At 28.9% G+C, this 27,103-nt stretch overlaps 2 protein-coding genes across 5 annotated transcripts in view; both read left to right on the plus strand.

Annotated features, from left to right (window-relative positions):
* The window catches only part of LOC107453276 (ecdysone 20-monooxygenase), a 108,803-nt gene extending 95,571 nt beyond the window's left edge, over positions 1-13,232 (plus strand). The window contains exons 4-11 of one of the 2 annotated variants that reach the window (XR_011636958.2): positions 1,525-1,718; positions 4,971-5,166; positions 6,366-6,531; positions 7,710-7,873; positions 8,647-8,725; positions 10,079-10,276; positions 11,774-12,204; positions 12,556-13,232. Coding sequence is in view for 1 of the 2 variants with exons in the window: in XM_043047939.3 (XP_042903873.1) it covers positions 1,525-1,718; positions 4,971-5,166; positions 6,366-6,531; positions 7,710-7,873; positions 8,647-8,725; positions 10,079-10,276; positions 11,774-11,881 (1,105 nt within the window). In the remaining variant the exon portion in view is untranslated. Of the gene's footprint in view, positions 1-1,524; positions 1,719-4,970; positions 5,167-6,365; positions 6,532-7,709; positions 7,874-8,646; positions 8,726-10,078; positions 10,277-11,773 lie in introns of both variants that reach the window. The other variant, XM_043047939.3, reaches the window with a different exon arrangement.
* Positions 13,233-22,269: 9,037 nt separating this feature from the next.
* Positions 22,270-27,103, plus strand: part of eas (ethanolamine kinase 1) — a 28,848-nt gene continuing 24,014 nt past the window's right edge. Inside the window, exon 1 of one of the 3 annotated variants that reach the window (XM_043047942.3) lies at positions 22,270-22,399. The gene's annotated coding sequence lies outside the window, so the exon portion shown is untranslated. Of the gene's footprint in view, positions 22,400-26,032; positions 26,126-26,189; positions 26,313-27,103 lie in introns of those variants that run through there. The other 2 variants (XM_043047941.3, XM_043047944.3) reach the window with 2 other exon arrangements.

The raw sequence follows: 27,103 nt of genomic DNA on the forward strand, positions 1-27,103 counted from the left end.
ATCTTTAATTCTACCTTGACTCAGGGGACTTCCCCCGTACTCCATTCTCTCCTCACCAAAGCCAATAGTGAGATGCCCGCTTCGCGGGCAGGCACTTTGAACAAATATATATCTAGTCTAGTCTAGTCATGGTATGCAGCTTAAGCTTTTTCAAATACAAAGTAATTTTTTGCTTAAAATTGAACTTTTTATTCCATTTTAATACCACTGGGAAAAAGTTCGCAGGTATGAGATAGCATACCTGCCAACTTTTAATCCCTTCCATTATCATTTTCCCCAGTGGTATTAAAATGGAATTAAAACTTCAATTTTAAGCAAACAAATACGTTGTATTTGAGAAAACTTAAGTTGACAACCATGATAGAAACGCATATTAATATATAAGCTTAATTTTTGTAAGAATAGTGGTGATCAAAATCATTTAAAAATGTAGTTTACAAAAGAAAAAATAGTATATAATTACTACCACTTTAAATATGAAAATAAAATCTTCCCGAAAATCCGGAAGAGTTGGCAGGTAGCAGATAGTATAAACTAATAAAAGCACCACTAATTTTTAAAAAAAAATATTTTAAGCTACTACACTATCTTAAAATTTAATTTAAACAAGTTTGTGAATAGTTGTCGGTTTTCTACACTTCATGCGAAAATTTCTTTCAGTGGTAGCTGAGTTTAGGCTTTAGTGCCCTTTTCTTTGACAGGGTTTCACGATCTGGTAATTTTTTTTAAGTGGTAGCAAAAGTGAGACAGATATAGAAGTCTTATGCTATCACACATAATAAATATTTAATTTAAAGGAAATATATATGGATGCAAAAAATAACTCGGGAATAATTTTGTAATTTCTCAAATGAAAGATAAATTCAAAGCATTTTTCAGTGGTCTTGAAAAATCTTTACTTATATATTTTTTTTCAGATCGTGGGAACCCTGTTTGATTATTCACGATGTATGATTAAATTTAAAAACTGGCAAATCACAATAAAATCCTTTAAATTATTTAGCAGTATTAGAGATAGATGATAAAGGTAAAAAAAAACAGACTAATCACAATAAAATCATTTAAATTACTTAGCAGTATTGGAGGTGGATGATTAAATGTAAAAACTGATTAAACACAATAATATCCCTTAAATTATTTAGTAGTATTGGAGATAGATGATTAAATGGAAGAACAGAGAAATCATAATGAAATGCTTTAAATTATTTAGTATTGGAGATAGATAATTAAATATAAGTACGGTGACTGTTAGTCACCACTGTCGCCTATGAATTACCCACCACTCTAATTGTGAAATTTGTTTCTTCTTAATATTTAGTTACCATTTCATTCAGTGATCTTCGGGTATTAAATGGTAAGTTTTTAAAAAATCTTTCAAAATGTTAGTGGTTGCTTCCATTTCTTTAACTGTTAAAAGGACTTCGAGTGCATAGGGTTAAATTATTTAGAAATATTGGAGGTGGATGATTACATTTAAAAACTGACTAATCACAATAAAATTCTTTCGATCTTTTTTTTCTCCAGCGTAGGTGATGAATGGAAAGCCCTAAGAAATACATTAAATCCTGCCCTATTGAAACTGCACGCTCTTGATGGATTGATTGGACCAATGAATGAAATTGGTGACGATTTTATGTCTTTGCTGCGGAAAATAAGAGATCCAAATACACATAAAATAAACAACTTTCAAGATAGTGTCTACAAACTTGCACTAGAAGGTAAAAAGAAAACAAAAAACATTGTATCAGTTTCATTAACATCAATTACTTAATTATTTTTCGATATTGCAATTAAAATTTAAAAATAAATTTTAAATTATAATCAGTTTGAAAAAAACTTTGACTAACTATGGTTTCGGGTTTTCAGCGTTTTATTTATGTATCCTAACAATGATCATATTCATACTCGCAGGCGTTCGAAAATGTTAACATTCGCCTAAACCTCCAACATTTTAGGTTTTTTGAAAACTCCTTGAAGCGGTCGTATATGACAGATGTTTTCAAAGCAAGTAGAACTTTTGAATATATATATATATATATATATATATATATATATATATATATATATATATATATATATATATATATATATATATATATATATATATATATATATATATATATATATATATATATATATATATATATATATATATAAGTTCAAAATGAAGAATAAAACAAAGAAAAATTATAGACATATGAAAAAAAGGGGGTGGGAAATAATAAGTAAAAAAAAAAAAACAACAACAAACAATATTTTATTTAAAAAAAAAAAAAAAAAAAAAAAAAAAAAAAAAAAAAAGGGAATGTTAATTAAAAAACCGGAAAAAAAGCCGGAAAAAAAAAAAAAGATATAATCTTTTCTTCAGCCCACACGATTATATCCGCAAAACAGAGTGCTTTCTGATATTGTATCAATAAAGCCAAAGCAAAATATATTAATACAATAGTGTGAGGAGCACTCAAAAAAATAACTACGTAAAAATAGATCATAAAAAGTAAATATAACATGCAAAAACAGATAATAAAATAAAATAAAAAGAAAAAATAAAATAAAAATAAAAAACATTAAAAAGGGGGGACTATAAAGCGAGTAGCAAAATCATAACAACTTACTTGGACAGTTATTTTTCAAGAATGATTTAAAAATGTTTTCGCAGAAAGATTGCCAGATTACAAAATATGAAAACAAAAGATGAAAACAAAAGCGCAAATTGAGTGTAACAAAAGGGTTCTAAAGTGTCGTTCTTACTGCACTGCTGAAGTGATTTGTTATTCTGAGTTTTGATTTGTTAGTTACCAAGGATGGGCCCGAAATGGATGTGCACAAGGTAATATTATACTGGATAATTTTAAAAATTGATCATAAATAGTTTTAGAAGATAGATGTTTATTTAAGAAAAAATATAAAATAGAAAAGAGAAACATAAATTGCCTGCTTTGTAAATAATTTTAGCCGCGGATTTGCACGATGTGGATTAGTACATAGAAAAATTATTTAAATTATCAAAGAAAAAATTTTAATAGATAATTTTTAACACGGATTTGCCCGAAATGGATTTGCACATGGAAAAATTAACAAAGAAAAAATTTTAGCAGATAATATTAACCAGAGCAGATAATATTTATTAATTTAGCAGATAATATTTAAATAGATGCTAGGAGCATCTATTTAAATACCACTTTTAATGAAATGAACAGAATTAAAAGAATATGTAGTAATATTTATTTATCCAAAATACAAATCGATAAACTCTTTCAAAATCTGATAAAAAACAATGGATACCCAACTAATGTAATAAAATTTTATATAAAATCATTGAATTAATCGTATATTTTGGTGGATATATTTTCTAAACATTTTTTTGTTAATTTTTATGATTTTCCCATGTGCAAATCCATTTCAGGCCAAAATTCATTGCCAAAATTATTTACTAAATAATTTCTTTGTTAATTTATGTAATTTTTCCATGTGCAAATCCATTTCGGGCAAATCCGTGGCTATAATTATGTACTAAAATTTTTTCTTTGTTAATCTTTCCATGTGCAAATCCATTTCGGGCAAATCCGTGGTTAGAATTATTTACTAAAAATTCCTTTGCTAAATAATTTCCCTTGTTAATCTATACAGTTTTTCCATGTGCAAATCCATTTCGGGCAAATCCGTGGATAAATTGTTTGCTAAAAATTTCTTTATTAATTTATACAATTCCATGTGCAAATCCATTTCGGGCAAATCCGTGGTTAATATTATCTGCTAAAATTTTTTCTTTGTTAATTTTTCCATGTGCAAATCCATTTCGGGCAAATCCGTGTTAAAAATTATCTATTAAAATTTTTTCTTTGATAATTTAAATAATTTTTCTATGTACTAATCCATATCGTGCAAATCCGCGGCTAAAATTATTTACAAAGCAGGCAATTTATGTTTCTCTTTTCTATTTTATATTTTTTCTTAAATAAACATCTATCTTCTAAAACTATTTATGATCAATTTTTAAAATTATCCAGTATAATATTACCTTGTGCACATCCATTTCGGGCCCATCCTTGGTAACTAACAAATCAAAACTCAGAATAACAAATCACTTCAGCAGTGCAGTAAGAACGACACTTTAGAACCCTTTTGTTACACTCAATTTGCGCTTTTGTTTTCATCTTTTGTTTTCATATTTTGTAATCTGGCAATCTTTCTGCGAAAACATTTTTAAATCATTCTTGAAAAATAACTGTCCAAGTAAGTTGTTATGATTTTGCTACTCGCTTTATAGTCCCCCCTTTTTAATGTTTTTTATTTTTATTTTATTTTTTCTTTTTATTTTATTTTATTATCTGTTTTTGCATGTTATATTTACTTTTTATGATCTATTTTTACGTAGTTATTTTTTTGAGTGCTCCTCACACTATTGTATTAATATATTTTGCTTTGGCTTTATTGATACAATATCAGAAAGCACTCTGTTTTGCGGATATAATCGTGTGGGCTGAAGAAAAGATTATATCTTTTTTTTTTTTTTTTTCCGGCTTTTTTTCCGGTTTTTTAATTAACATTCCCTTTTTTTTTTTTTTTTTTTTTTTTTTTTTTTTTTTTTAAATAAAATATTGTTTGTTGTTGTTTTTTTTTTTTTACTTATTATTTCCCACCCCCTTTTTTTCATATGTCTATAATTTTTCTTTGTTTTATTCTTCATTTTGAACTTATCTAATGAGTGCTGTTTACTTGCAGCTTAAGCGCAATAAATGTTACTTATTGTTTTTCTTAACTTTCTTAGTGTTTTCTTGTATTTATTTATTTATATATATATATATATATATATATATATATATATATATATATATATATATATATATATATATATATATATATATATATATATATACATATATATATATATATATATATATCAAAATTAAGAGATACAGTATGCTTTTTTCCCGAAACTCATGTTGAGCCTTTTTGTTTAATTTTAGGTGTTTATATGATGAGTTTAGATTGTCGGCTGGGTTGCTTAGAGCCTGAACTTCAAAGAGATAGCCAAACGATGATTTTTGCAGTGAAGTTGCTATTTGAAGCATTTCAGGAGCTATTTTACGGCCCCGCCTTGTGGAAGATTATTAAAACACGTTCTTACAAAAAACTCGATCAAGCTGAAAGTCTTATGTATGAGTAAGTATATTACCAATTCCATAAACGCTTTGCATTCCAATCGCTTCAAAAATGCTGTTTGAACAATTAACATTTAAAATACTAAACTGAACTGTATTGACTATGTGGGAGCCAGAGATCACTTGCGGCCCTTTTGTCATCCATATTAAACATGAACTTTGTGGTGTTTCGATGAGGTTGTGGAATGCAAATGAAATAAAAGAGTGTTCATGTAGATGAATGAGTTTTGACTATGCAGCTATATGCAGATAGGTGATAAGATCATAATGTAAAAATATGAGTTAAGCTGTTATGGTGAAAATGAGGTTATGTATATGATATTGAATATGATGCATCACTGCAATAATCTGCTGCTATTGGTCTGATTGGTCTTCAGTTAAATTTTCATTTAGGAATATTTCAATGAAATTTGCTAGAAAGCAAGAGGTGACTTTTTCATAGAATTTGAAATTTAATTTAGCTATATGTTAGTCTATCGCATCTATTTTGAGGTCGTGGTACATTATGTCATTTCTTAAGAAACATCTGGCTTTTGCTGTCCTTCTTAGTATTTTATTCTGACAAACTATTAATTTGTTCAGCTTAGTTTGTGTTATAATTTTCAAGACTGGTTAGGCATATGTAAGGATGGGGCGGATCATGGATAAATAGAGCATCTTTTGAGTTTTAGTGCCATGTTTGATTGATAGAGTAGTACCTAGAGTTTACTGCATGCTGTTTGTGCTTTACTGATTATACTTTTGATGTGATCGCTTCTGTTGAATTTTCAATTAAGGATGGGTCCAAGGTATTTGGCTTCATCAAGTATTGGTATTGTTTGATGGAAAAGTATTAACTTGTTTTGTGGTAATATTTTCTTCTTTTTGTTGCGGATGATTAGGAGTTGTGATTTTTGGCCGTTTACTTGAAATTTCGTCTTCAGGCAACACTTTTCTATGTCTTTAATCTTTTCCTGTAATTTATTGAGATTTACCCCTGAAAATATCACTGATAGTGTATGTATATCTTCATGTATACACTGCTGAAGTATATATCTTCATACATACACTAACCCCTAAAAATGCCACTTGTACGTAATTTTTTTAATAGTCATTTATACATGGCACGATACATATTTTTAATATATAATTACTTGCTTAATGGATATTTAGTATAAGTATTAATTGTCTTTTGTAATTTTTTTCATAACTTTCTTTCAGAGCAGCCAATAAACGCGTGAAGGCAGCTATAAACAATATGAGGTCATGCAATGAAGATAAGACTGGAACAAAAAGCGTGTTGCAGACTCTATTGCAAACTGAAGGTTTGACAGATAAAGAAATTATTGTGACTGTCATAGATTTTATCTCAGGAGGCATATTCACGGTAAAAATTAATTTTCACACTTCACTATCTATATGCTTTTTCATTTTATTTGTTTATAAAGTATGACTTCTTTTTTCCACACAAAAATATTTACTCTCTCTCTCTCTCTCTCTCTCTCTATATATATATATATATATATATTAATAAAACAGAGAAACATGAATAAGTTGGCCAATTGCATATTTGGTCTTTCCTAATATGGTGTTTTCATTTTTACAGAAAGACAAACACATTTGCCCTCTAAAGACATATATATATATATATATATATATATATATATATATATATATATATATATATATATATATATATATATATCGAAGAATATTGAGAAAAACAATAAGTTCAAACTGTAGAGAAAACATGGAAAAAATTGCAGAACAATGAAATATAATAATAAAAATAATAATAAAAATAATAAGAAACCGGAAAAAAAATCCGAAAAAAGGAAAAAAATAAAAGATATAATCTTTTTATCAGCTCACACGATTATATCCGTAAAAAGGAGTGCTCTCTAATGCCTTTGCCTCATAGGTCGGGAAGGAGGGTACAAAATTTATTTATTAATTATTTAGACAAGAGCAGTCATGAGAATGAGTGAAAGTGCACACGAACAGTTGCGCTCCTTGGTTATATGTTAGGGAAAATCTTGCAAAGTAAAATCCGTAAAATGTCTTAATTTAGGGAAAGAGGGAAATCTTAGTAGTTGCTATTGGTTTATGAGATAGATCGAACGTTTCCCACACAAGAGCAAAGGGAAAAATGTCCTGCTCTTAATTAAATGCATACTTGAGCCAAAAATAGATTTAAGAACAGGATGTGGCTTTTAAAAGTGTGAGAAAGTATTTCAAATAGAATAATTAATTAGGAAGAAGTTTTATAGCAGAGAAACTAACATAAAAAGATTAATTGAAGCTTTTTATGTTACATATATATATATATATATATATATATATATATATATATATATATATATATATATATATATATATATATATATATATATATATATATAAACAATTTATATTTTTTTCAATGAGGAACCAAGTTTATTTTAAGCCAGATAATAATCAATTCCATTTTTATATGGGAAATTGGGAAATTTACTAATTGACTTACGCAAACAATATACGATGATTTAGAGTGGGATGTTTTATATCTTCCTTTTTATCTTTCAGATAACAAATGCTTTTACTTTCCTGATCTACCATATGGCCAGAAATCCTGACGTTCAGTCAAAATTGTATGAAGAGTTGAGGCATAAAATACCAGACGGAAAAATAACTAAAGAAGCATTAGAAAGACTTCCATATCTTAAGGCTTGTATCAAAGAATCGTTTAGGTAATTAGAGTGACTTTAAATATTATTTAAATATTCTTTAGAATTTCGTAACTATCTTTATTGTTCGCATTGTAATAAAATCATTTTTCTTGTATTCTGATTCAAATATAAGTTATAATTACACTGTTTTTTTTCCATGAAATCTCCCACATTTTGAAGTACAAAAAGGGAAAAAAGTTCTAGACGACATTTTAATGAATTTAGAAACTCCATCTTTAGAAATTAATCGTTTACATACCAGTCTCATATTTTGCAGTGATGGGAAAAGTGTCTTTATGAAAAATGTGACAGCAGGATTGCATCTAAATTATTTGGATATTTTGTTCAACTAACTACCTATTTGGTTAAAAAATAAACAAACATAGGAATTGTATGCAACAGATGTATGCCATTTTAGACTTACACATTTATAGATATATATTCTTTCTTATTTATACAGATATATATTCATTCTTATTTTTATAGACACAAATTTCATAGTTTATGCATTATGAGAGTGAGCAAAACGTGCAGTAATATATTTCTAAGAGTGTTGCTGCGGCGCCAGGAACTTTTCTTCTTCACTATAGAGAAATAAATAAATTTTATTATTACCTTTATAAATGTTAAGGAATGTAAATTTTTATAATTTCTTTTTTTAAAGAATTTTATGTTTTGCAGCCTACGACACGTGTGACAAATTATTTATTAAATCTATCGACGCTTCTTGTTAATTTTTTATAATAAACGTGTAATGTAAACGGAAATTTACTTGTTATTCTTTTTTTTTCCAGACTAACTTCTACCATTCCATGCATATCAAGAATACTTCCTGAGCCAGTCATTCTTTCAGGCTATTATATTCCAGCAGGGGTAAACCTTTTAAAAGATTTATAAAAATAGCAAAATATTTGTTATTAATATAAATTTTAGTTAGCAATGTTTGTTTAAATTTAAGGAACTTCAAATCAAATGTAGATAAAAACTCATAACCAAAAATAAGAATTTCATTTGCCCTTGTTGTTAGCTTGGAATATACTCTTTTACGTAACGAGCCTTTTTTTTCGTGTAGTTGTAGTTATTTGACTAACTAGTCCTCATCTACCAGAGGAGCTTCAAATGCACACATCTATAAAATTCAACAATCAAGTAACAAGAAAACTCCATCGCGTACATTGTATTGTTTTTAGAGCAGTAAGCAGTATTTTTTTTATAACGTATTTGCTACCAGTAGTGGGTAAAGGTATCTTAATCTCAAAAGTGCAATTCGAAGTCTGTTCGCAACATTTTGTTAACTAATTTGTCATAAACATAAGGAGGACTTTTCTATATTGAACTGTAAGCTCACTCTACTACGTAAAAAAATATTATCCCTATTAATCGTTGTACTAGATTTGCCAGCTACTGTGCTTTTATAAAGCTTTCAGAATTTTTGGTCATTTTGCAACATTTTTAAATTCTCACATGAGAGAGCTAGAAAAATGCTGGCTATTGTGGATATCTCGCGATTTGGCGTCGCTTAGTGCCACTAACCATTTCAACAAATCTAGGAAGACACATAAATAGTAAGTCATAATGTTAAAAGCCCAAGTTGTACAGAGGGCTGGAGAAAAGTAGCGTTTTCTGAATCATTTACGTGTAGTGATGTGGGAAATAACTTTAAATCAAATTTACAAAACAAAGAATCATATAGTAAAACATAAACTTAGCTATCGCTAGAAGAAAATTTCTCTAAAGCATAGAAAGTTGGCAACCCTACACTACAAATTTTTGTAAGCTTTTAGCTTTAATTGATAGCTAAAGCGCTTAGTGGAAGAAGATGTTGTGTGACAGTTTCGGAAAAAGTAAGATTTTTTCGGATTTATCGTGAATCTTATCTTATCGTGAATTATATTTTACTTTTCTTTAAATTTACAGCAATGGTTTATTTTGCCTCGTCCTTATATTTTTGATATCTCAGTGTATGAAGGTTCCAAATTAATTTGGCATGAACATTTGACAAGCAACTTTAGAAATCCGAAAGTGTTAACGCTATGATACGAGCAGCTTAAATGAGTTAGTTAATTGTAATAAGCTTCGTTAATTGTAAGAGGAGCTGTAAAGACCAAGCATAATATTTATCTCGTATAGTCAAGATATAAACTTGAATATTTACTGTAATTTACTTAAATGAGGCTTAGAACTTCCAGCCATCTTTCAGCTATTCAACTGTTCTCCTTTTTTTAGACTCCCCTTTTCTGCAATTTTATTGTCCCTTGCAAACAGGCAGAGAGATATCCTGAGCCAGAAAGATTTAATCCTGACCGGTGGATCAAAAAGACATCTCGGACAAATCCTTTCACTCTCGTCCCTTTTGGACATGGTATGCGAATGTGCGTTGGTCGGCGGTTTGCGGAGTTGGAAATGCACGCCGCTCTCGCCAAAGTAAGTTTTAATTTTATTCAACTCTAGTAATTTTTAAGCATTTAAATTTTCTCACTTTAGAAACATAAAATTTATGTACTCACTCGTTTTCATCAAGAAATTTTCTTTTCATATTTAAAGAGGTATTTTTTAAACCTTGCTATTTTTTAAATCTTAGTTTAACAAAATTTATTTTAAACAGTTTTGACCACCACTTCTTATAATTAGTTTAAATAAATATAAAAATCTCTGACTATAAAAGATCAGCAGTGCATAATCTTCAAGTCCTACTAATCACCTTCCATTAGTAAGTCCTTTAGCATACCACACGTCATACTTCATTCCTATAATTAGTTTAAATAAATATATAAAGCCCTAACGTTAACTTTTAAAGATCAGCAGTGCATAATCTTCAAGTCCTACTAATCATCATCCACTAGTTGGTCCACTCTATCATACTTCATCAAAACAATTTCAAGTTGAATCAATTGCAGTCTCAGATGCCCAGCTAAAATTTGAAGTTGAATTTTTGAAGATAGGTGTTTGTAAAGTCAAGATAATTCCTGCTTACAATTAATGATTAAATTGTTATATCGCTGCCTCCACAAATAAATTTAACCAGAAGGTGTGAAAAACAACAGCTACGTTTCTGTAAATGCTGATATAAATTATGCATTTATTTGTTGTTATGCATATATTAATTGTTTGTGCAATAAACATTTAAACATACTCATATTTGTTAAAAAAAAAACAGCAACTTTTAAAGGCTTTATCTCTCTGAAATGTAGATAAGATTTTGAATAAAATTATCTGGATGATCTCCATCAAACCATGCAGAATTTCTTTTAAAAAAATGTCTTTGATCATATCTGATATAAACAATTAATCAAACACCTTGTATCTTTGACAGGAAATTATATTATTATCCTATTTATCTGCTGTCGTTAAATGACTTCGTTTAATTTCTTTTTTGAAAAAATTAACTTCAAGGCCAAAATTATGATGATTCATAAGGATTATTCACCTGATTCATAGGGATGATTTCTGGCAAATTATGAGGATCATTCTTATAACTATTACTGCGCTTTTTCTTAGGATCCAAACTAAATCAGAGAACTGATAGAAAATAGACAAAAGAGGAAAAAAACTGTAGAAATTAAATTTCGAAACCTAGGGTATGAACCTACAACCTCGTGAATAGTAGGATTCTATTCTAATTGCACCAATATGATGTTACTGAAGCTGCAGTTTTATTTTTAGTTATTTATGTATTTTGTTATGCATCATAATACGTTGTTAGAAAATAACTTGAGAACCCTTCAGGTGGTCTCAGAATAATTAGCGTATTCGAATTAATATCTATAGAAAAGTTTTAATATTTGATATCTGAAATTTATATTACCCTTGGTGTCATTTCCTTATAAGTAAATCATTCAAACACCAGCTTTATTGTGACAGTTTTATCATCTTAAATTATTATATTATATTCATATTTATGCTTTCTCTTTGACTTTTCAGATGGTATATAATTTCAAGATGGAGTACAAAGGACCAGAAATTAAATGTAAACAGGCTTTTATAGTGGTTCCCTCTGAACCAGTGTCCGTAATTATTAAAGACCGATAATTTTGTAAAGTCTAATATAAGGGTTGGACAAATATGTGGAAACACTGCAATACTAACTCTATGAAAACAAAATTTTTTAGTTGCGTTTTGAAACATTTTACACAACAAAAATGCTCTTTTTTAAAACGTTTAGAAATGGTTTTGCTTTTACCCATGAAAAATAGTTATCGATCAAAAAGATTAAAGCGTCTTTATTTTTTTTTTTAAATTTCAGCCGTCTTCAAAATATTTTTAAGCATGATATACAAAGTTTTTTGAAAGAATATTTGTAGATTTATTGTGATACCGAGAAATCTAAAAGGTTGATTACCTATCTTAGATGAGCTTAACCCCTTGGGGACGGGTGATTCAGAAAAGCATTCGTACAAAATCAGAATCAAGTTGCAATTAAATAAAAAACGGTAAATTAAATGCAGTCTTTGCTAATTTGACAGACTTACTTTGCTTTGACTTTAATTATTGTTAGTTTAATCATATATATAATCAATGTTAGTTCAAAGTATAACTAAATAGTTTTATTTTGAACAAAGTAATGGTGAATTAAATAAATCAAAGAATTATAACTCCGCCCACAAATGAACTGCTAAAGAACTACTTTGATTACCAGTTTTATATTTTTACCATGATTGATACGGTTTTATTCTGTCACATATTTGTGACAGTCGGCGCGAAAGGGTTAATAAGCAAGTACCGAACTCGTAAAAAGCAAAAAAAAAATTTTTCAAATGTAATAACCATTTGTAAACAAAAAAACATTTTTGGATTTCTGACAGATTTCATTTTTTTATTTAATGTGGTAGCAAAAGTTTTGTATTCATGCTTGATTTAACAAATATGACTTAGAATACTTTTATATAACTACCACTAATTTAAATATACATAAATAAGACTAGGTACTGATTTTATAATTGTTTAAAGTGATTACAAAAATAAATTATTTACCCACAATATCACTGCCTCTAGAAAAAAAAAAAAAAAAAACTTTTGAAAAGCGTAAAAGTAGGCAGATTTGCAATTGTATAAGGATATCCATTGTTAAGTGGTAAAATGTTAGACACTAAATTTTGCAAAAATTTGGTTAGTCCTCATAATATTTTTTAAATGTTTTACCACCCATTAATGTTTTTCCGCGCAATAACTAAGACTAGTTAGCATTTTATGTTTTAACTATTTATATGCAGTGTTGGGCAAAATTATTCTAAACCGAGTGTCAAATTTCTGTCCCTCACTTTTTAAAATTATATAAGATTCATTGTACAACAAAAGGAAAGTAGCCTTTTAAACCCGTTTCTTATTTTGGTCTGTACAAGTTTTGTACGGGAGTCAAAATTTCTCAAATCCAACAGGAAAATATCGAGATAGAAAAATTGTACTTCCGAATCACTACAGGAAATTGAACGAAAACAAATATTAATGGCAATAAGTAAAATAGTAAAATCTTTACATATAATGTATGTAAAATAGTAAAAGTAATTGAAGTAATAAAAGTAATTGAGGAACAGCTACATACTACAAATTTTTTTTGTAGCGCACTACTCAATACGCTACTTTTTTTCAAAAAAAAAAAAAAAAATATCACACTATACTACAAACTACGAAAAAAAGTAGAGACTACAGTAGCTTCACTACTTATCGTGGGCTACTTCCGACTACGGATAAAGAACGTATTTATTTCTATACATAGATGCACACTAGTCAGCTCGTTTGAAAATAACATCTGACCTTAACGTATCGTTATGAAATGTATAACCATCTCCTTCCTACTACTCCTTATGTAGCAGAAAATTGAGGACGATCAGTAATGACTGGAATTAATTTTAAATAATCCTGGTAAGGAATATATTATTGAATTGTATAAAAACAGTAACTTATAAAGAGAAAGCGATTGCAGATATAAAATCTGGGAAGCGAAAATATCTGAGATCCATTACAGAAATACGAGAAAAAAAATCTAAAATTCTAAAAAAAAACATGTTTCTTAGTTTTATTTTTCAAAATGTGCTAAAAGTTACTGTTTGAAAATTTTTTCTAAGTAAAAAGTCTGTTAGTATTGCATTGTTTGTATCCAGCCTCTATACTAGATCTAATAAACGTGCCATAGTGTGAAATGTCATAGATACAATCAAAACATACCCATACGTTTATGTTCACAATTTCCATAAATTATAATATTGGATTTTTATACTATATTTGCATTTTTACCGGTTTACTACATACCTGTCAATTTTTACGCATTTGGCGTAAAATTTTATTTTTATATTTAAAGTGGTAGTAAAATATATGCTTTCCATATATTCCTAGCGTTTGTAAATTTAATTTATAAAGATTTTGACCCTCACTTTTTTTAAAAAAAATTTAAGCTGATATTATATTATGTAAAACTTCTTTTGTTATTTGTTTGAGCTCTCTCATTGTGCAACGTATGTTTCTGCCTAAAATTTTAATTCAATTTCCAATTTACTACCACTGGGAAAAATTATCCCCGAAGGACTTAAAAGTTGACAGGTATGTTACTACATGCATAAATGAAATTTTTATAAGATATTCGATTTTCGAAAAAAAAAAGTAAAGTATTTTTGTTATATTATCAAAATATATGTATATAAAAAATCAAATTATGAAGGGAAGGATGTTGTTAAGATAAATTTTCATGTGTATAACAATTTTGAAAAATTTATTGTATAAGTGTAAATAGTTCCATTGATTACAGAATAGTGTAGTAATAGTTGGGTTCTTTTGTATTTATTCAAATTTATTATTTATTTTTAGAAATACTGAATATTATATTTAAGAAAAATCTCTTTTTAATTATATTATTTTTTGGATTAGATTTAAGACTAGTCGCCTTCAACGGCTATGTCAGCAATCTTTCAAATGCATATGCATAGTCGCCAATTTATACAGTCGTTGAAAAATAATTTTTCTGAGTAATAGTAACATTAGCGTTTTGGCGTGTTAAATTTTGAAGTTTAAAAAAAAATTTAACTACCACTATGAATTAATAATTTAAAAACTATTTGTAGATAAGATCTATTTTTTTGGCAAATTATTCTTGCTGATATCTTCATAGTTTCGTTTCTAGAAAATTCTCCCGAATTTACTACCACTTTGTAAAATCTTTTTTAACGACCCTACAAGTTGGCAGGTATGCATATACAATTGATGTTTTTCAGTCTCACCATAATACTTTCTCGAACGTCAAACAGGACTTTAAAATGCAACATTGAAGACACCTTAGAATTGTAATTAACATACATATATTTATTTACAATATGTAGTGGTAGTTGCAAATGTATGAAAATATTGCCATTTGTTTCATTGTTGTCATCACATTTTAAAAATTTTTTTACCCGTTGAACACAGGTATGAACTTGTACGGTTACTGAAAAAGATTTTGCTAAGTGTTAGTAAAGTAATTAAGTAGAAGAACTTTTCTCGAAACTTCGCTGAAGGATAACTGCATTAAATTTTATTCGCATATTTGATATTGTCAGATATTTTTGTAAAAATTTTGTAGATTCTTAGCACTATTGCTTAAGAACTTTCTCTAAATCACTGGATCTATTTTTTGTTTCATTCTAATTATCTAAAAATGCAGTTCTGAAAATGCCATTCATATTTATTGAAAATGCCACCAAAATTTTTATCGTTATTTTTATATAGCAAAAATTAAAAACGGGTATTTTGTTAAAATTAAATGCATTGTTTTGTAATACAACAATTGCTCTGTATGAATGTATGGTTGAAACAGAATTTTATATGTTATTGTAAGCATTTTTGTGATTTATTTCTTTTTAAAATTTTGATTGTATAGTTTATAGTATTGTAAACTGTAATGTATAGTTATTTAAATTTGATTATCGAGTGATTTTCTCATGCAACTTAAGCGTTCACTTAAGTAAGGCATGCATAGACTGAGATGCCAACCGCTCCGGATACTAAAAATATTTTTATTTAAAAAAAGAAAGAAAAGAAAACAGCATATTACAATAAGCTAAAATTCGTAAATTTGCTGGGAAGCCAACTGCTCCGCTGTCTACAAATTTTGTCTACATGTAAGTTAATCTAATTTTTAAAAGAAAAAAAAAAGCAAGTTTCTGTTTATAACTAAGAGCTGACCATAACAATAGTAAAAATCTCAACTTTCACCGGACAGCGGATAAATATTTTCGAGTGGTAGTCTTTTTACGAATGATTCTTGGTTTAGTAAATACGATTTATTGTTTTTTTACTCACCGCTACTTATAAATAATCAGCGATGTCAACTGCTCCGCTTTCAGTAAAATTTTAATAAATTGTTGGAGAATGAAATAGTAAATCTTGCATGAGTTAGAATAGTTACACCTTTTATTTAAGAGTGTCGCCAGCATTTAATATAAAACTTTTAATTTTCGATATCAAGGGGTGGATGATATCAATTGCATTATAGCTAAATTGACCACAAAATTTTAGAGCGACGCAAAAGCATGCACCACATCAGATTTCAATAAGTCGTTCGATATTGATATAATCCGTGATAATTCGAATTTCAGCCCAATTACCGCCTTTTTATGCTCAGACTGCATACTATCAACATACTATTAACTTTATCATACAACTCTACTCAAGGGGATCTCCCCATTCCAAAGATGATTTTCACTTCAAAACTAAAGATTTACTTCTTTAAGGACTTGATTTGTCGTTACAACATACTACAACTTCAAAGATATTTAGGACCTCCTAGAATACGACAAAGCAGAATCGATGAATCGGTCAGTGGGGCTTCGCGCCAAAAGCCGAGATAATCCCAATATCCAGCATCCTAGAATAAATTAATAGCAGAGGAATGTTTATTGTTAAGGATAGAGTTATTCCTCCCGAAAATTAACTGTTATTGAAATAGTTTTACTACCAGGGTCTTCTCTTTTCCGTCTCGCTTGCAAGGCCCGTATGGAAACTCTGCAATTGTGAAAGGTAATTATACAATTGTATTTTAATTAGTCTTTCACTGCCACTTGGGAAATACTTCCTGGGAAAAAATAAAAATTGGCAGATCTGTATGAGGATTTATTTCCAAGTTGAAAAAAAAATTCTAGACAACTATAGCACAATATTAACGGTCGTCACAGGACCACTAAATTTAACAAATGGTGATTAAAAAATTGTATGCCAGTCACCACTTTTTGAGTCAAAACTGCATCCCATGTGCATTTAAATTTTTTAAATGAATATGAAATTATTCTGAATATTTAATAACATTTTATGAGTGTTTTTAAAAATTGCTCTTCGTTTTAGAAATCAACCATCTAATTGTTCCCATATTTTGAGAAAGGCCTAAAAAATGCTTTTTGTTAGTATGAATAGTTTTTCAATAATTTAAAATGTTCGACTTTTGTGAAAGTCGCCAAATGCTTCATGAAGTTACCACTGTTAAAAATGTTACAGTTGGTCACAGGCCTAGTAACAATTTCGCCCTACATCGGCAACTAAAGCACCGAAAAGAGTTCTCTAGCACGTCTGAAAAAAACTAATACAACAACATATAGAGCCTTTTCTTAAACATATCATGAATGAATGTAATAGCTTTGATAAAAAGTACATACGGTGTAACATATATTCCCATTCATATTATAAATAGTTGAATGTTATTTTGTATTTCGAAGTGGCAATTAAATTTATAAAAGTTTTGTGCGAAAGCTTTAAAATATAACCTCATATATCTTGATATTATATAATGTATCGACTAATGTAATACATCGTTGACACCACGGCAAAAGCAAAAAATCGGCTATTGCCAAGGAAGCAGATTCGCGTTTTTGGCGTGGTGTTAATTTGTAATGTGACAATTTTTAAGAAATAAAAACGTAAAATAATGTTTTTTTTATTGAGGTAAAATATTTTTTTTTAGAAAAAAAATCACTTTGTGTTCATAATAGAATAGAAGCAGAATGTACGATTTTACATAGTAGGAAAATTTCGAATATTTTAAAACAATTTTCAATGTATTATAAATAATATGTCATTAACAATATTTCTGTGCTTATTCACTTTAATAAAAATGTTATTTTTAGGCAATATGCACACACATGGTTTCTTTCTTATTATTTGTAGGTGATGTTTTATTCTGGTATTATAACATATCTGCCAAATTTTGCTCGTTCTATGAAGGGTTTTTCTAACTGGTAGCAAAATGAAAATTTAAAAATCGAATGTTGGAAAACATATTTTTATATTTTACCTGGTTGGTTGTTTGGTTTTAATGCCACTTGCCACACGGACAAGCCTGCGTGGGGAAACCGAGCAAATTTAAGGCAGAGTGTGCGATTCTTGTTTTTCAGTGGCGCCATCTATGGCCAAGAATTCGACTTCTGCCACATAATACGTCACACCTGTTTATAAGGCGGACTCATTCATACATCCATATCATTGAACCCACCTGAATCAGAGAACGATCGGTCTCCGATCCAGTACCCCCAGAGGTATTGATTTGTTATGGGAGCATGGAGGACTTTGTGACTCGACAGAATTTTAACGTGCATCAGTCACCAACTATGTCTTCGGCTGGCTGGGTTCGAACCCACGAACTCTCGGACATGGGCCCAGCGCCCTACTTATCAGGCTATCCCAGCCCACATATTTTACCTGAACACAAACATCCGTCGTGCGATTGTCATGCCTTTGTGTACAAGGGTTCTTTAATCATATGTTATAGTGTTTAAAATCATTCTAAAGTTATATATCCAAGTATGGAGTTGAAAAGCATTAGTTTTGCAATCACTGATCAGATAAAAATAAACTCTTCCGTAAAATTTGGCAACCACGTCATAGAGCGAAAAATAAATAAATAAGTAAATAAATAGACTGGCCACCCTGAATATATTTTGATCTAATAATAGATCTTTACTTTCTAGAGGACTCAATCTTAATAATCTAGAGAGTATAATTACTTAGTGCAAGTTATGAAATCAAACACAAAAATGTACTTTCTCTGAATAAGCATAGCTTTCTTTTCAAGCGAAATGAAATTTTTTTCACACAATTACAAAATTTGTCTCTCCAAAGATAATTCCATGCAAAAAATAACTTTTAGTAAATAATTTTATTAATTTTTATTTCATAACAGTCGCTAAAATTTTTAAATTGTAAGACATTAAAATTTTTACGTCTTTTTAAAGAGCGTAATTTTATATGGCAAAACACAAAATCGGTCAAGGAGTTCCTTAGAAACTGAAATTTAAATATGCAATCGTTAAAATGCTTTCGTTATTTTAACTCACTGTACATCCCATGTATAGTTTATATCTGGGACTGGCGCACTGACGTCATGATTTCAACAACTGATTAAATCATGACGCCAGTGCCTTCCTCAACCGAGTGATTGTGAATGAAACCGACCCAAAACGTCATAAACAGGGCTGAAAATGAGACGGACAAGATAAAAAACTGTTAATAAAACCATTTGAATTATATCGCTAAAATAACTTGTTAGCAAAATTTAAATAACTTTATCGTAGTGTTTATTTCTAACATTTCAGCTTCACACTATATTTACATAATTGCGAAATAACAAATTTAAGCCATGTTTTCAGCATTTAAATATCACAGCCAAATAATCATTTCTCTTAAAACTTGACTCATTTTTCATCAATAAAAAAAAAATCTTGTTTTTAAAATCCGTTTTTTCAGGAACTATTCGATCGATTTCGCTCAAATTTTGTATTTTGTCATGTAAAATTACATTCTTTAAAATGAGGCAAAAAACTATACACCTTACAATTCAATTTTTTTACTATTTTTAAATAAAATAATATTTATTAAAAGTTACTTTTTGTATGTAAATACCTTTGGATAAATAAATTTTTTAATTGTGTGCAAAAATTGTTTAATTTGCTTAAAAAGTTCTCGTGATTAAATATGAATAAATTAAAATTAACATTAATTAAGTCGAATTTCGGATCACTTTCCTGACGAAACTATTGAGACCATTTTTTCCAGTATGCTTCCACCCTTTATACGTTGGGAGTCAGAAATCTGAATCTTTGAGGTCACTCCCTCGAAACCATTGATGGAGTCCTAGAAAGTGATCCAAACATTAGATCACAAGTTACTCAGGGTGGTCCATTTATATTTTTTGCACGCTGCACATCTTCATACCTGCCAACTTTTAATCCCTTCCATAATCATTTTTCCCAGTGGTATTAAAATGGAATTAAAACTTCAATTTTAAGCGAACAATTACGTTGTATTTGAGAAAACTTAAGTTGACAGCCATGATAGTAACGCATATTAATATATGTGCTTAATTTTTGTAAGAATAGTGGTGATCAAAATCATTTAAAAATGTAGTTTATAAAAGAAAAAAAATAGTATATATTTACTACCACTTTAAATATGAAAATAAAATCTTCCGGAAAATCCAGAAGAGATGGCAGGTATGCAACTTGCTGGTTTGAAACCATTTTAAATTATATTTAAAAACTTAGAATTAAGCTTTATAACATTGACGCATTGAATAGATGGAAAACGAGAGAAATTTTTAACCGAGTTTTATAAACAACGATGCAACTATGCATAGCTGCCAATTTGATCTAAACAAGATCATTTCGACAACTTTAAATATTCAAGAAAAATCTATCAATAGAACAAGGGAAGTTGGTTTTTCTATATTTATAAGGCTTCTGGATAGAAAAAAAATATTTACATAAGACTATTTTTAAACTAAAATTAGTACGAAACTCGCTTTCTGTTAAAATTACATAAATATTTAAATTTATAACTTGTTCACAATGGTCACTTGTCATGGAGCTAGTATGGACAAATGCAATATTTTAAAAATACATATACTAAAAAGTGCGCAGTTAAAAAAAAGACTTTTTTAAAATTTGATTTCTTATTGTATTTTGCCAATTAAAATACGTTCTTTAAAATAATGTACAAAAAATTATTCCTTAAAATTCAAAATATTTTCGAACAGATATTTATTATAATTATATTTGGATGGGATAAAATCGCTTTGGATAAACGAATTTTATAGTTGTGTGCTAAAATAATTCGCTGAAAAAGTTCTCTGAAAGTATGGTAAGAAACGCAAAAAGTAAAATTAGTATTAAGGGGTCCAAGCTTTGGTCTCCTGAATATGAACTATTGAGACCATATTTTCCAGGTTGCGGCTATATTTCAGGAATCGGGATTGGTTGAAAAACAGGTCAATTAAAATATCGTCTTATTTTCGTAGTATAAAATATCGCCGGTACTAGTTAATTGGCATATTTGAGGTCACCCCCTCAAGCCATTAAGATTGAGTCGTAGAATATGAAGATCCGATCATCAGGTCAAAAGTTATTTAGGGTGGTCCATTTAATTTTGGTAAGCACTGTTCATAAAATTGGCTTATCCATCATTCAAAATAAATATAAGCGTTCCAATTTTAGTAAAAAATAATGATAATAATAATAAAAACTGGATAGGTTCAAAATAATGACTAGTGGCGCCTCCTAGAGGCAGCTGTCGTTTGAGCTGTAGAATATTTTCGGTGTTCTCGGACGACGGAGTCTTTTGGACCTGGTGTATAGTGCGGCTTTGAGAACTATTCCAGACTAAAAGTCTGGGGCTGTCTGCTGCTATGGTAACAAACGAGAGCACGTTTGAAATGGAGAAATGAAGGTATCGATTGGTTTACTCAAACTGACCTACGCAAAGATCAAGACAAAATTATTTACCCCACATCCCTATTCGAAGTGACTTTCCCTCGTAACCATGGTATCCGCCACGACGCGAGACTGATGTCTGGAGGAGTTCTCCTGAAAGCCGCACTATAGGCTTTCTTACTCCAGAAAGATAAGTAACAATAATGACTAGAAATTGTTTTGGCTAACTAAATATTTACGCTAACCCTTCCCTCCTTTTCGTAAAATTGACTTAACAGTGTTCTCATTATTTCTTTTATTTCCTGTATATTATGTCAATTTTATAGAAGTACAATTCAAATATAAATTTTTTTTTATAACTCAATATAAATTTGAGAACGTGCAACATATGCCTGAGTGACGCAATAGTTTCAAGCATAGCATAAATTTTATTTAGTCTTATTGGCATCAAATCAAAACAACTTTGATAACGATGTTTTGATGAATTTTCATGTTTCATAAACAGAACCTATGATAGAGCATGAAATCAAACACTCCTAATTTTACGGCGACCTTTAGAAATCGCAAAGACAACGCTGATTTCGTTTTTTTCAGTTTTATATTATATTCTTATCGTGATAAAAAAATAATAGAGATTTTTTTTTGTTCTTACATAGCTAGAAAGTTTAGATCACGTTCCTTTATTTATTATCTGAAACTTGAAAATATGACAAGCATTATTACTCTATAAATTTTTAGAGACAACGAAATCTTTTATTGTTTTATGTCAGACGAGGACGGGTAATTTGAAGTTTTAGTATTAAACATTTACAATTCGTAATCTTTCCTCCGTAGAAATATTTTAACTTTGTGGTTATCTCGAAGCTCTTCCTGAATTAAAGAATTTTCAAAGGTAATCTTAAAAATATATTTATTTTGTTTCTGGCTAACGTTACATTTTTAAAATAATTTTAAATCACTGTTGAATAAAAAGTATCTAAAAATTTCTACTATCAGAAATTGAAGAATTTTGAAAAGTAATATTTAATATATTGTGATTTTATTATATTAATATTGTTGTTTGAAATGTTGAAATTTTTGAAACAATTTGTAAACTTTTTTTGCAAAAAAGTACCCATAAAAATTTTTACATTAACGTTTTGACGCAGTAAATTTGACGATTTTGTTGCTTAAAATAAAAACCTTCAAAAACGTTAAAAAAATGGTATCCAAAAATGTCTTTATTCAAGAATCAAATTTTTCTTGCTTTTAAATTGTACAGAAATCAGTTTCCTTAACATTAAATTAGATACCACTGACAAAAAGCTGAGCCTTAATAACAGTGCGATGGAAGATCGGAGACCATCAATTTTACTGTTTAAATAATAACTATCATTATTATTTAATATATTCATTTCCTTAACAATTTTCATCACAGTTATAAAACGCCATGCAGAATATAAATGTTTATAAATGTATATTATAATCAAAAATGTTAGATAAATTTTTAAATAATAGGACATACAAATTTTTACATTTTAAACTAAAGCCTTTTTAAAGAACGAAATCCAAAATATAACCAGAATTGGTCAAATTATTCTCTCGAGATAAAAATTTAAAAGTATTTCTTATTTGAAATTATATTGATCAAAATTTCTTCCCAAGATTTCATTCCAATTTTGTCATATAAAATTGCATTCGACGCATTTTCGTAATGTATTTTTTAAATAGTATTTAAAGAACCGATATTAAATTGAATTTAATAAGGCATATGTACAGAGGCTCCATAAAGTGGTCGTACACTTTCTATTTTCAATGAAATAGAGCCAGCCATACCCATTGGTTAAAGTAAATATTTCAAAAAGTCTATTTAATAATAAGATCTATAACCCATTTTTAACAAAACTATATAAAAAATTTTAAAATCACACTAACACTTTATTTTTAAGAAATTATTTATTAAAAAATAGCAAAACATTAATTCACGAAAGTCAGGGCCTCCCTGGCCGAGCGGTATCGTCCGCTGAATGCAGTGTGAAGCGTGGAGGTGGCGGGTTCGAATCCCGCTATAACCCTGGATGCATTCTTCGTGATGTCCTTCTACTTGACAAAGGTTTATGAGCCTAAATTGAGTTGTAGTTCATTTACGTCCCACTAGAGCTGCATAGTGGGCTATTGGCGACGGTCTTGGAAGCATCCCTGAGGATGACCCGAAGATGTGCCATCACAATTTCGATCCTCTGCAGAGGGGATGGGCCCCTCAGTAACCCGACGACCTGCAAGCGAAGTCAAGCACTTTAAGGTAGAACAGTCTAAGGAGGACCAATACCGCACACCCTCGGTCCCTACGCAGACGAATCCAAGTGGCCACCCACCCGCACATTGACCACAGCCAGTGATGCTTGACTTCGGTGATCTGCTGGGAACCGTGTCTTAACGATCAGTCCACTGCGGGACGCCTAAATTGAGCAAACAAGCCTGCAAATGTATGTTATTTCAATAAAGCAATAAAAGTCATCGTACATTTTTAAAAATTCCTGCATATTAATAACTATTTAAATTTTTTGTTTAATTTGTACTTAGTTGGATATCTTTCAGCATTTACGATAGCTTTCAAAAGGCTGGAAATAGATTTCACTAGCTTTTTCGTAATTTTTGCATCCATGTTCCTCCGTTTTTCGATCATTTTTATTGATTTAGTTCACTTTTTGTTTTAATATAGTGTTTTCGAATTCTTAACTCCCACTTATCTCCAAATATATTCTATAGGGTTTCAATATGGTGATTGAGGTGGTGTTTTCTAATCTTTCGAGCAATTATTGACACCAGAAACGAATGTCGAGAGTCGAATGCTTCAAATCGTCATCAGGATATAAAACAAAACAGTTTTTAAAACTTAACTTTTGGGGGGATAAATTTAAATTGTCTATTGAAATATTTAAATAAACAGCATGGTTCATTATACCATCAATAAATACTAAATAACCTAGTCTTGATGATGATGATATGCAACCCACACAAAGAAACGCTATACTGTTCCAACTAAAAGCTCTTAGGATTAAAGTTCCTCAATTCTTCTTCTCCATACAATTTTATGCGTCCATAGGAACCAAAAACGTTAAATTTGCTTTTATTAGCAAATAAGACATCTTCCAAATAAGTTTTGTGTTTATTTAACATCAATTTTTTGAAGGAAAGCTTAAGCTATATGTTTTTCGCACTAAAAAAAAGTTTAATGGTGGAATGTCCAAATAATACAGCTGCTCTGAGAACTCGTCGAACAGTTTCAGGTTCTCGTCCAACAGTTTCTCAAACGCGGATTTTTTTTACAAATTTTCGAACTAAAAATCTCTAATTACGTTTTACTTTTTTACCTTGTTTTTGATCTTATTTTCTTCTTTAAAGCGTTTAACCACATACTGCACAATAAAATGGGATAGAGCTTTGCGTTATTCCGAACTGATTTACCACTAATATGAGAAAAAAAAATAATGACATACTTTGCTTTTTTACCTCTACGAATCATTTTAACCCTTTCGAAGGTCGTGGGAAGTATACTTCCCACCACTTTCAATTTAGGTTTCCATTTGTTAATAACTTCAGCTTTCTTGAAGTGCGTTTGAATAAAATGGTAACCATTTGTTAGTTTAAAAAAACGTATAAAAGTTATAAAATACATAATTCCTTTTTAAGTTTATAGCATTTATATAATTTATTTTATTAATAAAGAAAAATTAAAGTCAATAAATTCTTAATTGGTCATATGAAATATATTTACTGCCAAAAAATTGGCATTTTTATAAACTAATTGAGTTTTGTTTTTCTTATATCAATTACTATTCTTAAAACAATTTCAATTCCAAAAGTACTTTAACTTGCCTTTATAGAAATAAATGGCCCATTAAAGGGTTAAGTAAACAAAAAATAGAATATTGCGAAGTAAGCAAGAAAAACTTAAAGTCAAACGATTTTTTAAGTGCCACTATGCTGAATTAAATTAATAAATAAAAACCAAAAATAAATAAATAAAGCACCAGACGATAAATTAAATTTTGAATTTATACCGAAATATTTCAGTGCATAAGAACATTTATGGCAAGTTCTCACTCCGAGTTATTTTTTCTCTAAAAAAAAAAAAAAAAAAATCAGTTAATTTTTAAGATGAAAGGTGAAGTTTTATATAGAATCACATAGAGATACTCGTAATATGAAAAAATATTGGAATTCATTTTCTAAATAATTTTAAGTTACTTGTCTTCTACTACAAATATTAAAAATGTAGGAACACTTTTGAGAGGCACTTCATTTCAATTCAATCAATCAATAGAAAAAAATCTTTTTTGGCGAATTTAAAAGTTATTGTACGTAAGCATAATCTCTTTTGCAAAGCTCCGCGCTTTTGGCAGTTGATGCTTAGTTTTGCAGCATTATTTTAAATTACGATTTCTTTTTCGCAGAGACGAGAAATTCGAAACGATATTACGGTACTTCTGTACAAAATTCTTTTCACCGCATATCACGTGTTATCGTCTATTAGACATAAAAGTGAGAATAAACATTGAGAAATCTAATTTTCAATTCCCGAGATTATTGCCAATCAATCTCTCGATAGTCTACAGCATTTAAGAGTGATAGTGAAGTAAGAATTCGGCTGACAAACGTTTTTAAATCGTCATGAACTTTTTAAAAACTGAAACTTTCTACTTTCTCTACGTCACTAAAAGTTTATCACATTCTTTATTTAAATCTTTGATTTATATGTATACTAAACCATAAGAAAAAGTTCCCTATACAATACTAAAAGTGGTAGCAAAATAACACATAAGGTGAGCTTAATTTAACTTTCTTAGCACCAGAACTAAAAGTCTATATAGATATAGGCGGAAAAGAGCATAATTTGGCATAGCTTAATTCTGATAAGAGTAAAATATACAGGATTATTAAGAATTGTTAAACAGTTATAATATTAAATTAATAATATTATATTAAATTTTATCTGTTTTTATAAAAAGTATATGTTGATTGTAAATTAATTATGCTTACTTATTAAAATGTCTATTAATAAATAAAAAATCATAAATAATAGTTATAGAAACTGTAAGATAGATTTGTTTATTAAATAAATGAAATAATAGTAAATAAATAGTTGTTTAAATAAATTAAAAAGTAATAATTTTTAGGATAATAAAAATTTAAAAAAATAAATAAAACACAGTAATTCATACCTATATACATATTTGATTTTGCTTTACAAATCATTTTGTGCATGTCCAGAACACCCCAAATTTTATGTAATTATTGTTCCAAGAACAAAAAGTGCCAATAAAGTACTATAGATGGTTCTTGTTGAATAAATTATAACTTCCAGGTTACAAAGGATATTCTTCTCTACAGAACAGTTAAGAATTTATTTGGGTTAGGTTATACCTATTTCGTTTCTTTTTTAGATTTTGTACAATAAAAACATATTATTTGACAATAAGAACATTGTTAGTAAAAATAAAAAATTTTAAAACTTAAGAGTGAATTCATGATTGTTATTAATATTATTAGGAATAAGTTAAAATAATCTAGTTAGAAATGTTTAGATGGTTATTAATACATTCTGTTTTGTGTT

Source organism: Parasteatoda tepidariorum, chromosome 4 (assembly GCF_982258835.1).
Source record: "Parasteatoda tepidariorum strain Cologne lab strain chromosome 4, Ptep-v5.0, whole genome shotgun sequence".
NCBI classification, from domain to species: domain Eukaryota; kingdom Metazoa; phylum Arthropoda; class Arachnida; order Araneae; family Theridiidae; genus Parasteatoda; species Parasteatoda tepidariorum.